General features: G+C 43.3%; 1 protein-coding gene across 4 annotated transcripts in view; it reads left to right on the plus strand.

The window, feature by feature from the left end:
• ARHGAP24 (Rho GTPase activating protein 24) overlaps nucleotides 1-16,016 on the plus strand; it is a 912,569-nt gene that overhangs the window by 794,699 nt on the left and 101,854 nt on the right. Inside the window, exon 1 of one of the 4 annotated variants that reach the window (XM_030190602.1) lies at nucleotides 14,222-15,127. The exons of the other annotated variants lie outside the window; for them this stretch is intronic. Within the exon in view, the coding sequence (XP_030046462.1) occupies nucleotides 15,016-15,127 (112 nt within the window). The 5' untranslated portion in view covers nucleotides 14,222-15,015. Of the gene's footprint in view, nucleotides 1-14,221; nucleotides 15,128-16,016 lie in introns of those variants that run through there. 4 annotated transcript variants of the gene reach the window in all.

The raw sequence follows: 16,016 nt of genomic DNA on the forward strand, positions 1-16,016 counted from the left end.
GACGTACGCAGCGCTGTACACTTGAATATGAAGAGATAGTCCCTGCTCAACAGAGCTTACAATCTAATTAGGACAGACAAACAGGACAAACAAAAGATAAGGGAATATTAAAGTGAGGATGATAAAATAAGGGTTAGGAGTTAAAAGCAGCATCAAAAAGGTGGGCTTTTAACTTAGATTTGAAGACGGCCAGAGATGGAGCTTGACGTACCAGATGAAGAAGTCTATTCCAGGCATATGGTGCAGCAAGATAAAAGGAACGGAGTCTGGAGTTAGCAGTGGAGGAGAAGGGTGCAGATAAGAGAGATTTACCCAGTGAAAGGAGTTCCTGAGGAAGAATGTAGGGAGAGATGAGAGTGGAGAGGTACTGAGGAGCTGCAGAGTGAATGCACTTATAGGTCAATAAGAGGAGTTTGAACTGTATGCGGAAACGAATAGGAAGCCAGTGAAGTGACTTGAGGAGAGGGCTAATATGAGCATAATGACACCCTGGTGCAGCGTCCTCCCCGGGTGCCGCATCCTTCGTCGTCTTCCCTGGCGCATCATCTCAACCCGCACCCCCCCCCCCCCCCCGGGTGCATTGCTCTTACCTCCTGTGGTGCTGCTGTCGGCTCCGCCAGTTCCCTGCTCCCTCTGCCTCAGAACAGGAAGTAACTTCAGAGAGAGCACGGAACCGGTGGAGCCGACAGCCACTGCACCCCCCTGCAGCAACCACCCCACTGCCCCGCTCTCGGTACGCCGCTGCCCTGATGCTAACAAGGGGGCTAGAGGCCATTAGCACCATACTAGTTCCCGCATTTACCTGCACAGAATATTCTGAGGCTCACAGCATGGGAACAAACGAGCACGCAGACGAACAGTGCAAATAGCATGCTAATGTAATCAAACTCATGTTAATGAGGTAATTTTGTATTCCTCCCCAGTGCTCAGAAAAGATCACCCGAAACAAAATTGCCTTACCACTGCAAAAAATAACGCCGGGTCAGAGCAGGCGTTAGGATGTTGGAAAAGAGGATTTCTCATGATTCTCATGCTTCTCTCATGATTCTTTCTACAAAATCTGCTGGTTTTGATTGCTTTTGGATTCAGAAGGAAGCCCATGTGCTGGTCATGAGAAACAGTAGGCCCAAGGGAAAGCACAGATTGGCTTCTGTTTCCTGCATCTAAATATAAGCATCTAAATATAAACATGTAAATGCTTATATTTAGGCCGCAGAAAACAGATGCCAATGTGTGCTTCACATTCGGGTTTTACCAGGCACATGCGCACAGGAGTCGAGCTTACCATGGAACTCTTCTGCACGTGTGCTAAGCATAATCCTCCTGCGCCAAAGCACAAACCTCCCGCTGAACTCCCTAGTGCTCAATGCTATGAGCGCGCCTATATTTGCATCTCATTAGTGTTGAGCAATAGGACATTGTTTTTCTGCGCTGTTACGGCGGTATTGTTACGGCGCTATTCAGAACAGCACTGGAGTTTTGAGCATCAGGGCCCAAGTTATTATTATTATTATTATTATTATTTGTTACATTTGTATTCCACATTTTCCCACCTTTTGCAGGCTCAATGTGGCTTACATATAACCGTTAACGGCGTTACCGATTACGGTTTGAACAAATACATGGTATGAATGAATACAAAGTGATATTGTAGTAGCATGAGGTACATGTATGGTAGGTGCAGTTGGGGGAACTTAGAGAGGAAAAGGGGGAAGAAGAGTCAGGTAATGTATGTTCGTTGGGGAGAAGGGCGTCTTTCTTTCTCTTTTAAGATAGCTGTTAAGTCATTAATAGACATTTGGGCTTGATGAGTCAGTGAAGTCCATTCAGCTTACTTATGAAAGAAAAGTAATGTACACTCAGGTATGAGACTCAGAAATGATGCCAAAGAAACAAGGAATTATACTAAGGATTTCCATTTTGGAGTACATTTTCAAAGACTTAATAAGTATCTTGCATGTGCATAAAACAAAGGTTAACCCATCTAAATTAACTCTGTCCAGCCTAGTGGATTTTTACCAGGCTAAATTTTGCAGGTACTCGCATATACTTTAGGTTGAGTAGGCAAAATGCATTCTGCCTGTGTCCACAGGTACTGTATACTGGAAAATCGAATATAAAATATACACAAGTACCTTGCTCGCATGCTTTATGCCATCCTTATGGTTTATGCTTTATTAAAATTTATTGTACCACCTTTACCAGTAAACATAGCAAGGCAGTTTACATAGTAAAAGCAGATCGAAAGGAATGCCAGTGTTATAATAGGAAAGAAAGCACAGAAGTAAGAAATGAGAAACATAAAAACAAGTAGAATAGTAGATGATATTTCAGAGGAAGGCATCGGATTGCCAGAGCCAAGCTGACAGAGCTTTTAGAAGGCGTACGCGTGTCACTCATTTTTACTATATAACAAGCTGACATAATAATTAACAGCAGATAAAGGCCAAGTGGCCAATGTAAGTCTGACCATTACACCTCTTGCCACCTTAGGGAGGAAGTTAGTAACATGGGCTACCATTAAGATGAGTTAGTTTACTTTTAGCAAGTCAAGGCCCACCGGAAAGGGTGGAGGTGCACCGAACTTCTACAGAAGTCAATCAAGTATAAAGCAAGAGTAGAGTGAGCTGGCTGTCTCCAAACAACGAGGGTGACGTATGCAAAGTTTCTAATCTTTATTGAAAAAACAAAATGACTCGACACAGCTGTGTTTCGGCACCGAGGTGCCTGCCTCAGGAGTCTTGTGATATAATGGGTTGATGTTTGTGTTATAAGGTTGTAGAAACAAGAAAACAGTCAAATATTTTATTTTTGTTACATTTGTACCCCACGCTTTTCCACTCATGGCAGGCAATGGAGGGTTAAGTGACTTGCCCAGAGTCACAAGGAGCTGCCTGTGCTGGGAATCGAACTTAGTTCCTCAGGACCAAAGTCCACCACCCTAACCACTAGGCCACTCCTCCACGCCTATTCTTTAAATCTCTGTTGGGGAACAGAGGCAGCTCGGGACTACGTAGTCCCGAGAGCTGCCTCTGTTCCCCAACAGAGATTTAAAGAACAGGCAGACCACAGGCTCTTGTTTCTTTGCATTTCACTTGGTACCTTTTGGTGGAACCTGGAAGTCTGTTTTCCTTCGGATTCCGAACATTTGACTGTTTTCTTGTATCTAAGTGGGATGGGATTGCCAGAGCCACCCCTGGCCATCCCAAGGCAATAGAGACTTAAATGACTTGCCAAGGCTGTCGGCTGCTCTAACCATTAGGCTAGTCCTCCACCCCACTACATGTGACTGTATAAGATTTTGTAAATCTTATCATACATCATTTTTAGTGCTCATTATTGCTTGTTAAGTGCTATTATCAGCGCTAATTAGCTTGTTAAGCCAATTAAGTTGTACATGTTGTTATAGAATCTGCCTGGATTTTGGCATGGATTCTCTAGGCACGCTATATTGAATCCGGAAGCAAGTGTTTGGAATGCTAGCATGTAGAGTATTCTGCCTCTGCGTTCTGTAACTACTCACATATCTTCAATAGCATGTGATTTGCAGCCGGGCAGTGTAACTTACAGAATACGCACGTATCACCGGAACATAAGCATACACACTTACATCCTGGGGTAAGTACTTGCGCCTAAGCCATTATCTACCCTGCTAGTATTCGATAAAGGAAAGTAGATGCCCTCCAAGTGTCTAATTCTAAGTGCCATCTTGTAGAATTACTTGCTCAGTGGCTGCACATTTTCATAGTGTCTGAGCTAGTGACCTTGGAAATTTACTGGGCCATTTTACACCTGAACAAGATAAGTCACTTCTTCTGCACTAGTTGATTCTAAATACAACATAGCACAGTTTCACCGAAGGCAAGATAGCTGATCATGAGACTATGAATTGCCCGATTTATCTTCTAAGTCATCTCTGTGTTCAAAATTTAAAAAGTTCTGCCTCTTCACTACCCTCAGTGCAGAAGTTTTTTTTTTTTTACATTTGTACCCCACGCTTTCCCACTCATAGCAGGTTCAATGCGGCTTACATATTATATACAGGTACTTATTTGTACCTGGGGCAATGGAGGGTTAAGTGACTTGCCCAGAGTCACAAGGAGCTGCCTGTACCTACAGTGGGAATTGAACCCAGGACCAAAGTCCACCACACTAACCACTAGGCCACTCCTTACACAGCTTGGAATAATGTTAGAACAGGGTACCTTTAAACATTTTCAAAAAGGCGACTATTATATAAAAAGACATATATCGCTTGCCTTAAAGGAAATGAAGACTTAAGTATCTCAAAAACTTCTAAAGCACTCCAGCCATATAATAGTTCCAAAACACCTGTGCAGTTAAAAAAAACGTCATAATAATGATAATTCTTATAAATGATTTTTGTAGTGTGGTGGGACCATCATATAAGAGGCAGTGAGTCATGCCAAATAAATGCAGCAACTTCACTTAGGTGTCCTTTTACCATGATGCGGTAAAAAAGGGCCCAGCGGTAGCAGTTGGGGCCGTTTTTGCCTCGCGCCAGGGCCCTTTTTAATGCAGCAGGTAAAAAAGCCCCTAAAAAAAGACATGGCCATGCAGTAAGATTATTCTTACCAAGTGGCTATGCGGGGGAGGGGAGTCCACTACTAAATGGACTTGGGAAAAATCCACAGTTCCAGGAATAACACGTATAGAATGTTTGTACGTTTGGGAAGTGTTTTTTTTTTTTTTTTTAAAGCACAGATTTGTTTTGGAATTATGATATGGTTCGAGTGCTTTAGACGTTTTATTTTAAAAAGGCAATATAGAGGGGCATAATCAAAAGGGGGCGCCCATCTCTAAGGACGGCCCCATAAAGGGGCGTCCCTGCTCTATTATCGAAACAAGATGGGCGGCCATCTTTCGTTTTGATAATACAGTCGGGGACGGCCAAATCTCAACATTTGGGTCGACCTTAGAGATGGCCGACCTTGGTTTTCGCCAGTAATGGAAACTAAGGATGTCGATCTCAAAAACGGCCAAATCCAAGCCATTTGGTCATGGGAGGAGCCAGCATTTGTAGTGCACTGGTCCCCCTCACATGCCAGGACACCAACCGGGCACCCTAGGGGGCACAGCAGTGGACTTCAGAAATTGCTCCCAGGTTCATAGCTCCCTTACCTTGTGTGCTGAGCCCCCCAAACTCCCCCCCCCCCCCAGGTCCGCCTGCCTGAAGTACACTGCACCCACTACAACTGCTCCAGTGACCGATATACTGCTGTGATGGACCTGAGTATGGCATTTGAGGCTGGCATAGAGGCTGGAAAAAAAGTATTTTTAACCTGTTTTTTTATGGTGGGAGGGAGTTAGTGACCACTGGGGGAGTAAGGGGAGGTCATCCCCGATTCCTCCAGTAGTCGTCTGCTCAGTTCGGGCATCTTTTCACGGCTTGGTCATGAAAAAAAATGGACCAAGTAAAGTCAGCCAAGTGCTCGTCAGGGACGCCCTTCTTTTTTCCATTATCGGCTGAGGACGCCCATCTCCTAATCACTCCCCAGTCCCGCCTTCGCTACCCTGCCGACACGCCCCCGTGAACTTTGGTCGTCCCCGCGACAGAAAGCCGTCGAGGGTGTCAAAAAAATCGGCTTTCGATTATGCCGATTTGGGCGGCCTTGCGAGAAGGGCGCCTATCTCCCGATTTGTGTCAAAGATGGGCACCCTTCTCCTTCGAAAATAAGCTGGATAGGCACCTATGTATCTTTAAATTAGGCTCTCAGTACTATCACCAGGAGCACACTGTGCTCTCACTCAAATTCCCACCTGCTGAAAAGCACATCTGAACTCTCCTCTATGTACAGCACAGCTCTGCAGCTGTTCTGCCCAGACTATGCCTCTGGGAATGCCTACCAACAAACAATACTCCAAAATAGGATTATAAATTATCCACTGGCCAATGAATCCTGTACATGTGTCCAAATTCAAATAGTTCTCTTATAAAAGTTTGTGTGTGTGGTTATAGTGACTGCACAATTGCATACTTTTGAGGTTATATTTAACTAAGGAAATTTAGCCTAAGCAGGCAGTCCAGTTCATAGACTTAACCTTCTATATGCAAGTTCCTCCTCTTTACACCCTTTTAAATTATTTTGGGTAATAAATTGCTTCAACATTTTTGAATAACCTTTATAAGAAAAAGTATTTACATTTGGGCACAAGTACAGGATTCGTTGGTCTTGGAATGCCTATGCATATGTTTAATTTAACAAGGCCATTTATATTTCACTGTACCTTTCAGTTCAAGGCAGATTACAATATATCTACAGAACACAAGTACAGTACCTAACAGAATAAAACATTACCCCTATGATCCACAATAACAACTTCAAAGAATGCAATAAAGATTTTCAAAAATCAGGTGCCCTGTTTCTGCGTTCCTACTTTCTACATACATGTGCCCTTGCACACTTTTATAATAGTCATTTTCCACTTGTGAAACATGCTTTGCACATGGAAAATACTTTATAAAAATTACCCTCCGATGTCAAAAGTGTCAACTGCTTTTTACTGCACGTAAACAATCAATAACTTCTGCTGGGTCACAAATCTGAGTTTTCCTTTGAGATTATTATTAGCTGATGATATGTTGTAACTCAAATGGTCTCTGACACACTACCAGACTGTGAGTAACCAGTCCAGCCCAGTCTGATGCACTAGAGTGCAACACTCAGTTAAATTCTGCATCGATGCCTCAGCTGACTAGTACAATAAACCGTGACAGATCGGCTTAGTACAGGGAGCGTGGCACTGTGCCAGGTTTGCTGGTGCACTGCAGTGATGGATAAAAACACTATTTGAATGCATGCTGTGGTCTTTATGATCCAGAATGCAATGGGGTTTCTTTAATAAAATACAATGTTCTATTCCTGTTATAACAACACCATATGTTATAGGACCTTCTATGTCAAGTAAATCAATTAAAACATTATAAAGATACAAATATATATTGTGTAATGTGCTTAGACCTACCAACCTTCCAAAGCAGAGGAGAGATTAGAACCCACCATCGTTGCACATTATGAAGATGTAGTAGTATCACTTGCTTTAGTTATGGCAAATCTGATGGGACAGAAAAATTAATTCCAAACTCAAAATAATGTACACAATGTTATAAGTCTCTCCAAACGTCCAAACGTATAAGTCCAAACTCCAAACGTAATTTCAAAACTATGTGCACAAAAACTGAATTTTAACATTTGTCCATCATCCAACAAATACTTCAAATAATCCAAACAATCCAAAAACATACAAAACAATTCCTATTTATGCCCTTATATTTGTGTTATATATATATTTCTTTTATGTTTTTATGTATATGAATTTGAAACTCAACTGTAATGACAGGCAAGACAGAAATATTTTTAATTTTAATAAGAGCAATTATAATTTCCGTTTTAAATTTATACCCTACTCTTCTAAATGGGGAAGTTATCAATTGGGCTACTGTTAAAACATGTTTTTTTACTGCTAACCTGGCTTATTAGAAACATTGTAGATGACAGCAGATAAAGACCTTTATGGTCCATCCAGTCTGCCCAACAAGATAAACTCATTACGTAATGTATGATGTGATACTTCATATGTATACCTGATCTTGATTTGTCCTTGCCATTTTCAGGGCATAGACCTTGGAAATCTGCCCGGCACTGTCCTTGTTCTAAAATTTCTGAAGCTGAAACTGCCTGGCCACGATCAGGGCAGAGACCGTAAAAGTCTGTCCTGCCTAGCGCTATAGAAATGATAAGTAGTAGTAGTAGTAGCACTGGCTTTGCTCCCCAATTACCAGTGTTGACACCTAATCTCCACTAAGCTTCTTTGGATCCATTCCTTCTAAACAGAATTCCTTTGTGTTTATCCCATGCATTTTTGTATTCCGTTATCGTTTTCATCTCCAACACCTCCCATGGGAGGGCATTCCAGGTATCTACCATCCTCTCTGAAAAAATACTTCCAGACATTATTCCTGAGTCTGCCCCCTTTCAATTTCAAATCATGCCCTCTAGTTCTACCATCTTCCTGTCTCCAGAACAGGTTCGTTTGCAGATTAATACCTTTCAAATATTTGAACGTCTGTATCATATCACCTCTGTTTCTCCTTTCCTCCAGGGTATACGTGTTCAGGTCATCAAGTCTCTCCTCGTACGTCTTGCTGTGCAAGCCCCATACCATCTTCATTGCTTTTCTTTGAACCGCTTCAAGTCTTTTATTTATTATTTATTTTACAAGTAGGTAACTTGCACAGAAAAGTGTGACTACCCAATTAATATTAAAAAAACAAACTTTACAGGTTAATAAATAAGGAAGCAACACTCAAGTCCACATTACTGGATCCAAGACTACATAAGGTGGAACAATTTTACAAAGAAAAGTATAGAAGAAAATTTACACCTGACATGCAACAGAATTCCATTATTCAAATCAGAGCCATATCACAAAGTGAGAAGGTTCATAGAATACATACTTTACAGACTGATACCTAACTACACATTTACATGGATAACTCAAATAAAACATAGCACCAATTTGAAGTACACCTGGTTTAAGCAATAGAAACTGGTGACATCGCTTCTGAGTGTCTCTTGATACATCTGGAAAAATCTGAATTTTAAAGCCCAAAAAAGCTTTAGCTCTATTTTTAAAGAACATTTTCATCAACCAGTATTTATCTGGTGCAAGAACAACAGTAGCAAGCAAAGTCGAAGCTGTCGCAGCATCAGTGTCCCAGGACTCCAAAATAGCTGAGACATCCCCAAGGTGGGCTATCTTGTTCCAAATTTTGCTGACCCTCCACAGATTTTGGTGGGAGGTAATAAATTTGGGAGAATGGAGGAATACTCCAAAAACGTCTTTACTATATCTTTTAAGCATTTCTCTAGGGGTAACAGAGAAAACCCTAGGAAAGTTTAAGAAACGCAAATTATTAGCTCTAACAGAGTTCTCAAATGATTCAGCCTTCCTACGGAAGTCAATTACATCCTTTATTATAATAGCCTGAGTCTTCTGGACATTATCCAAATCTTTCTCCTGCTTGTCAACCCGCTCTTTCAAATTTCTTAACCTCAGAGTCAACAGTGTCAAGTCTTCCCTCTAAAGAGAATTATCCTTGCTCCAATTTTTGAACCTGGGGGTGCAAAGACTTACCCAGGGTTGCAGTCACAGCCCACAGATTATCCAGAGTGACCTCGGATGGTTTAACAAGTAAAAAAGAAGGACATTGTGGAGTAGATACCTGCTCCTGATCTGAAAAAAACACTTCTTGCTTACTTCCCGCAGTATTCAGCACACCCACAGGTAAAGATAACCCCGCAGTGCATTGCCCTGGTTAAAATCCACATGATTGTCCGTATTTTGTGCAAAATACAATCTCAGTTTCAAATTTTGAAAAAAACTTTTATACAGTCTTTCGCATTTGAAAGGCATCATAACAACTTGTAGGCCTACACGTGTCACATCTCTTTACATCTTTAGCCATTTTTTCTTCTGCCTGAGCTTTCACTAGCCGTATTTCCCTCTTCGCTTCTTTAAGTTTAATATGGTAATCTTTTCCATGATCCTCTTGTTTCCTTCTATATTTCTGGAACGAAGCTTCTTTTGCCCTTATTTTTTTCAGCCACTTGTTTAGAGAACCATATAGGCTTCCTGTTTCTCTTGTTTTTGTTTACTTTCCTTGTGTAAAGATCAGCTGCCATATTTAAAGCAGCTTTCAGGTTGGACCACTTCATTTCCACTTCACCTATGCCTACCCATGCCATCAGCTCCTTCTTCAGGTATTCCCCCGTTTTACCAAAATCAGTACGTCTGATATCCAGTACTTTGAGTTTTGCGCGTCTGCACTCTGCTGTCACTCTTATATGAAACATATCTTACGATGATCACTATTACCTAGGTGGGCACCCACCTAGACATTGGAAACATTTCCTCCGTGTGTGAGCACTAGATCCAGTGTCAACCCTTCCCTCATGGATTCTGTCACCATTTGTCTGAGCAAGGCACTTTCACAGGCATCCATGATCTCTCTGCTTTTCTCCAATTCTGCCGATGGGATGTTGCAAACCATATTAGGCAAGTTCAAATCTCCCAGCAATAGCACCTCCCTATTTCATACCAAGCTTATGAATATCTTCTATCAGATCTTTGTCCAGCTTCTCCATTTGTGCTGGAGGTCTGTAAATAATATCCATGTAGATAGATGCAAGTTCCATCTTCTCTTTCCAGGATGATCCATATAGCTTCTTCTTTTCCCCAGGTTCCCTTCATTTCTGCTGCTCTGATACTGTTTTTCACATACAGTACCACTGCTCCACCTCTTCGGCCCTCCCTATCCTTCCTAAAAAGATTATAGCCCGCTATGTTTGCATCCCATTCATGGGAATCATTGACCCATGTCTCTGTAATAGCAATAATATCCAAATTTTCCTCAGACATCCAGGGTTGCAAATCTTGAATCTTTTTACTCAGACTATGAGCATTAGTGCTCATTGCTTTCCATGAAACTAAGGGCCTGATCCACAAAACTTACCATGTTAGCAACGTCCGATTTAGACTCGTTCTAGCTAGTTTAGCATTCACAGTTTTCAGCGAGTAATGCACAAAGGGGTTCTGAATGTTTTTTACCATTTGCGTTAGCAACCAATGAAAATCCTATGCAAATATATTTCAATGAGCTGATTTGTATTAAAATGAGCATCATAAGCAATACACATCCATCTCTGAATGATGCACAGAAAGAAGTGCATACCTTTAAAGAGCAAAATTTTACGGGAGGTCTGGAGTTATGACGGTGGCTTCTCGGGAGAGCAGTCTGCTGTCATAGTTTAATAGTATGTCCCGTACTTAACAGCAGTGTGAAGAAGTTGTCTTGCAACAAAAGAAAAAGGCTGAAGCACATTGTAAAGGTATGTCCATGCATCTGAAGTTAGGAAAAAAGCTACACACGGCTTTCATACACGAACATATAAACCCCCGGGGTATGAAAGTTGGCGTGGAACTCTACAAAAGAAACTGTGCTTGTATGAAAGCCGTGTGAAACTGTGGAATGCTGTGGAGGCACGTCCAAAACACACGCAGCACTGGGCATGCACATAGCATCGATGCTTAGTGAGTGACTGTTCTACGCATGTGCCGCTTAGCGAGTGACTGTTCTATGCATGCGCTAGGCCCTTTCCCTACCGAGCTGCTTGCTGAAATTGCGTGCAGCTCATTTGTATGAGCTGCACGGTTCTTTATTATGACTTTTGTGTATTGGCTACTAAGAGAAGTTATCAACATGGGCTATTGTTAAGCCGGGTTATTTTTAGCACAGAGGACCTGATTTGTGATAAACGTATCAGTAATTCAGATTGATAACTTTCCCCGTAAGTCTCATTGCATAAAATGGGACCTGTGCTAAAATAACCGAACTTACGGTAAAATAACCCATCTTAACAGTAGCCCTCCTGGATAACTTTCCTCCTAACTCATGCTATTTTAGCACAGGTCCCAATTTGTGCAATGATGTCTAGTTACTAATAACTGGGGTTAACAGTAAAATAAAATAACACATCTTAACGGTAGCCCACTTTGATAACTTCGCCTCTAAGACATTATTTTACCACTAACTGATGATGTTTTAGTACAGGCCCCATTTTATTCCATAAGGCCTAACTACGAATAACTGGAGTAAACAGTAAAATAACACATCTTAACAGAAGCCCATTGATAACTTGGAGAAGCTTACCAACATAAGTGGATGTAACACTGTGATGCCCATTCTCCCCTCCCCACCAAATAAACCTCTGGCTGTAGGATCATGATTTATAACTAGTATAGCACCTGTACCTCAGTTACCATGACTCTCCAGTAACTGTAGATTGCAGTGGGAGGTGCATGAACCAGGCTAGCTTACTTTTAACAGCCTTACCTCCTCCCATTGCTAGCCAATGTATTAAACCTGTTCAGGTTCCAGTCCAAATCAGTCTTGAACTGGCCCCTGGCCCATCTGATCAGTGACTCAACCCAAATCATGATCTACTGAAACAATTTAGTTGACTGCATGTCTAAACTGTAATCTTCCAGCTCAGTAAATGTCAGAAACCACTCATAGTTTGGTGAACTCCATAAGTGAGTGGTTGTCTAACCTGGATAAAGTTCAGAAGACCAGGTTGAATGGCCCAGGAGAAATGAGTTGGTACTAGTCAGCTACCCTCCCTAAATTTTCCTTTCCTTTCATTTTAGAACATAAAAACATAAGAGTTGCCCTACTGAGTCAGACGAACAGGCTTATTTTCGAAAGAGAAGGGCGCCCATCTTTCGACACAAATCACAAGATGGGCATCCTTCTCACAGGGTTGCCCAAATTGGCCGATTTTGGGCATCCTCAACTGCTTTCCGTCATGGGGACGACCAAAGTTCACAGTGGCATGTTGGAGGTGTAGCGAAGGCGGGACTGGGGCGTGCCTAACACATGGGCGTCCTTGACCCATAATGGAAAAAAGAAGGGCGTACCTGACGAACACTTGGACAACTTTATCTGGTCCTTTTTTTCTTTTTCTTACAGCCAAGCCACAAAAATGTGCCCTAAATGACCAGATGACCACTGGAGGGAATCGGGGATGACCTCCCCTTACTCCCCCAGTGGTCACTAACCCCCTCCCACCCTAAACAAAAATGTTCTAAATATTTTTTTCCAGCCTCTATGCCAGTCTCAAATATCATACCCAGCTCCATGACAGCAGTATGCAGGTCCCTGGAGCAGTTTTAGTGGGTGCAGTGCACTTCAGGCAGGCGGACCCAGGCCTATCCCTCCCCCTTCCCACCTGTTACACTTGTGGTAGTAAATGTGAGCCCTCCAAAACCCACCAGAAACCCACTGTACCCACATGTAGATGCCCCCCTTCACCCATAAGGGCTATGGTAGTGGTGTACAGTTGTGGGGAGTGGGTTTGGGGGGCTCAGCACACAAGGTAAGGGAGCTATGCACCTGGTAGCAATTTCTGAAGTCCACTGCAGTGCCCCCTAGGGTGCCTCGTTGGTGTCTTGGCATGTCAGGGGGACCAGTGCACTACGAATGCTGGCTCCTTCCACGACCAAAGGGCTTGGATTTGGTCATTTCTGAGATGGGTGTCCTTGGTTTTCATTATCGCCAAAAACCAGGGACGACCATCTCTAAGGTCGACCTAAATGTGGAGATTTGGGCATCCCCGACCGTATTATCGAAACAAAAGATAGACGCCCATCTTGTTTCGATAATATGGGTTTCCCCACCCCTTCGCCGGGACGTCCTGCGAGGACGTCCTCAGGAAAACGTGGCCACCCCTTTCGATTATGCCCCTTCAAGGGTCCATCTAACCCAGTATCCTGTTTCCAACTGTTGTCAGTCCAGTTTACAAGTACCTGGTAAAGTCCCAAAAAGTGGCAAGTTTCCATACTACTTCCTTCCAATGTTTATGGACTTTTTCTCCAAGAATTTGTCCAAACCTTATTTTAAACCCAGCTACATTAACTCTTTTTACCACTTGCTCCGGCAAAGAGTTCCAGAGCTTAACTATGATTTATGCGTATTTCAAAAGTATACCATTGTATGGTGATTAGGAGGCAGAATATGGTGGGCCACAGGGAAAATTGCCACACCATTTTACTCAATACAATAACATCAACTCGGGGTCTTGGGTATGGGTCCTACAATAGGTTTCTGTGGCCCCTCCAATCAAAAAGTTATTCTGCTTCTCCCAGTATAGTGGTGCAGATGAACTAGCCCTGCTCAGCCCCTGATGCTTGCAATGTGTCCAGCAGGAACGGCATGCCAGCTTTGGTCCAGAAATAGGCAGCTCTATGAATCATTAACCAGACGATTAATCTGATGTTTGTTCACTCATGCTGGGGGTAGGTTATGGTGCTCTGAACAAGATTGTTTTCTAGCTAAAGAATAAGAGAGCTACTGAGAATATTCTTTAGCAAAAGTCACTTTTGATCCTTGACTCTTGTTTACACATGAGGTGATAGGACAGAAAAGGAAAACTGTTATTCTCCTTCTTTATTTTTGAAAGAAAGGTTGAAACGTTCACTCTGACCAAATGAAAACCTGAGGCCACATACACACACACACAAACAAAACCCCATTATATAAACCACACACACACATATACAGGACCAGGAGCATAATGAGGGGAGGGGAGTGGAGCTGAATTGGCATTTCACGTAAGAGCCTTGGGTTTTAAGCTGCTGCACATGACGGCTTCTTGAAGTCACCCCTGACTGTTTTTTTTTTGTAAGCCATAAGAGTGAACCGCTGCTGGTGTTTTCATACATTTCTCTCCCTCGCATTGTTCTGCTGCGTTAAGCATTAAAGGGCTTCACCTGCAGCGAGGGAGGGAAGACACACTTGCAAACTTCCATTAGGAAAAGAGGGAGAGAGAAATCGCTTCTCAGAAGATGTGGTCGTCGGCAGAATCCGAGCATTTTCCTAGAAGTCTGTCGCTGCATGCCTATATGTCACTCCCCTCTCACAGGAGAAGAATGAAGAAAATTTAGGAAGAGACAAACAAACAAAAAAAACCCCAAACACAGCAAAATCAAGATATGTTAAGGTGAATTAGTTCTATGGGAAGGAAGGATAACATTTTTGTTTCTTTTTAACTGTGGTCAAAGAAGACAGCACAAATTATTCTGGCATACTCTGTGGAGACTTCCCTACCATTGCTTTCCTGTCATTCTGGTCTTTTTGGGAGGAATGTGGCTTCTCAGTATCCAGCTGAGAGTGGAAGATATGTGACCTTTCCTTGCAATTCCCTTGTTGTGACATTTGTCAGTAGCCGGTGCTCTCATTCCTGCAAATCAGAAAGAAGGAGAGAAAAAAATCTTTTTGCTGTGCACTGGGCAACAAAAATCTGTGATCGTAGACAGAAGAGTGGCAAGAAAACAGACCAGATCATTCAAAATAAAGCCAAAAAGAAGAATTTGTCTCTGAATGAGTGTCTTAAGTTTGCAGCTGTGCTTTAATGAGGGGCTTCGGTTTGTATAATGCCCGAAGACAGACATGCTGTGGTCCGCAGCACAAGCGCGCTGGCATCTGCCCCCCTGACACCTAAAGTTGCCTACAGAAGAATTAAAAGATGTTTTAGTTTTCGCAAAGGTACGTATCATTCTTTGTATTTTTAAAAGAATCCCTAAATGTGGGCAAAGCAATTCTCAAACGCTTTTCACTGAGGAAAATAACTAAAGAAAGTGAGCTTTGAAAATTGCCTCCCCCCACCAACCCCCTATAGCTTAAAGTGTACTTTCCTTTCCCTCCCGTGTTTATATGTATTGTGCAGAGCAGGGCCGTACCAGACTTCGGTGGGAGGGGGGTCCAGAGCCCGAGGTGAGGGGGCACATTTTAGCCCCCCCAGCGCCGCCGACCCCCCCCCCCCCCGCCATTGCCGACCCCGCTGCCGCCGCCACCAACTTTGACCCCCCCCCCCCGCCAACGACCCTCTCAACCCCCCCTCCCACCGCCAATCCGCCGTTGCCTACCTTTGCTGGCGGGGGACCCCAACCCCTGCCAGCCGAGGTCCTCTTCTTCCGGCGCAAGGCTTCGTTCTGTTTCTGTGAGTCTGACATCCTGCACATTCTTGCGCCGGAAAAAGAGGACCTTGGCTGGCGGGAGCTGGGCTCCCCCGCCAGCAAAGGTAGGGGTTGGCGTCGGGAGGGGGGTCAAGAGGGTCGTCGGCAGGGGGGTCCAGGGCCAAATCTACGGGGGCCCAGGCCCCTGTGGCCCCACGTAGCTACGCCACTGGTGCAGAGGCATTGCCAGTGGCGGGGGTAGGTCAGGCAAAGCAATGGCATGCATAGTTTTACCATTTCAACCAACAAGTACCCACACAAAACGCAGGTGCAGGCCTCTGAGGGTACTTTTTCCCCAGGACTGTATTGAAAGGGAAGACATGCGTGTACCTTTCCTCTGAGAACTCGGGTGACGTTCTCAGGCAGAAACACTGTGCACTGTACAGCTGCGCAACCATGTTTGAAAACTGCTCATAACA

This window comes from Microcaecilia unicolor, chromosome 2 (genome assembly GCF_901765095.1).
Source record: "Microcaecilia unicolor chromosome 2, aMicUni1.1, whole genome shotgun sequence".
Taxonomy (NCBI): Eukaryota; Metazoa; Chordata; class Amphibia; order Gymnophiona; family Siphonopidae; genus Microcaecilia; species Microcaecilia unicolor.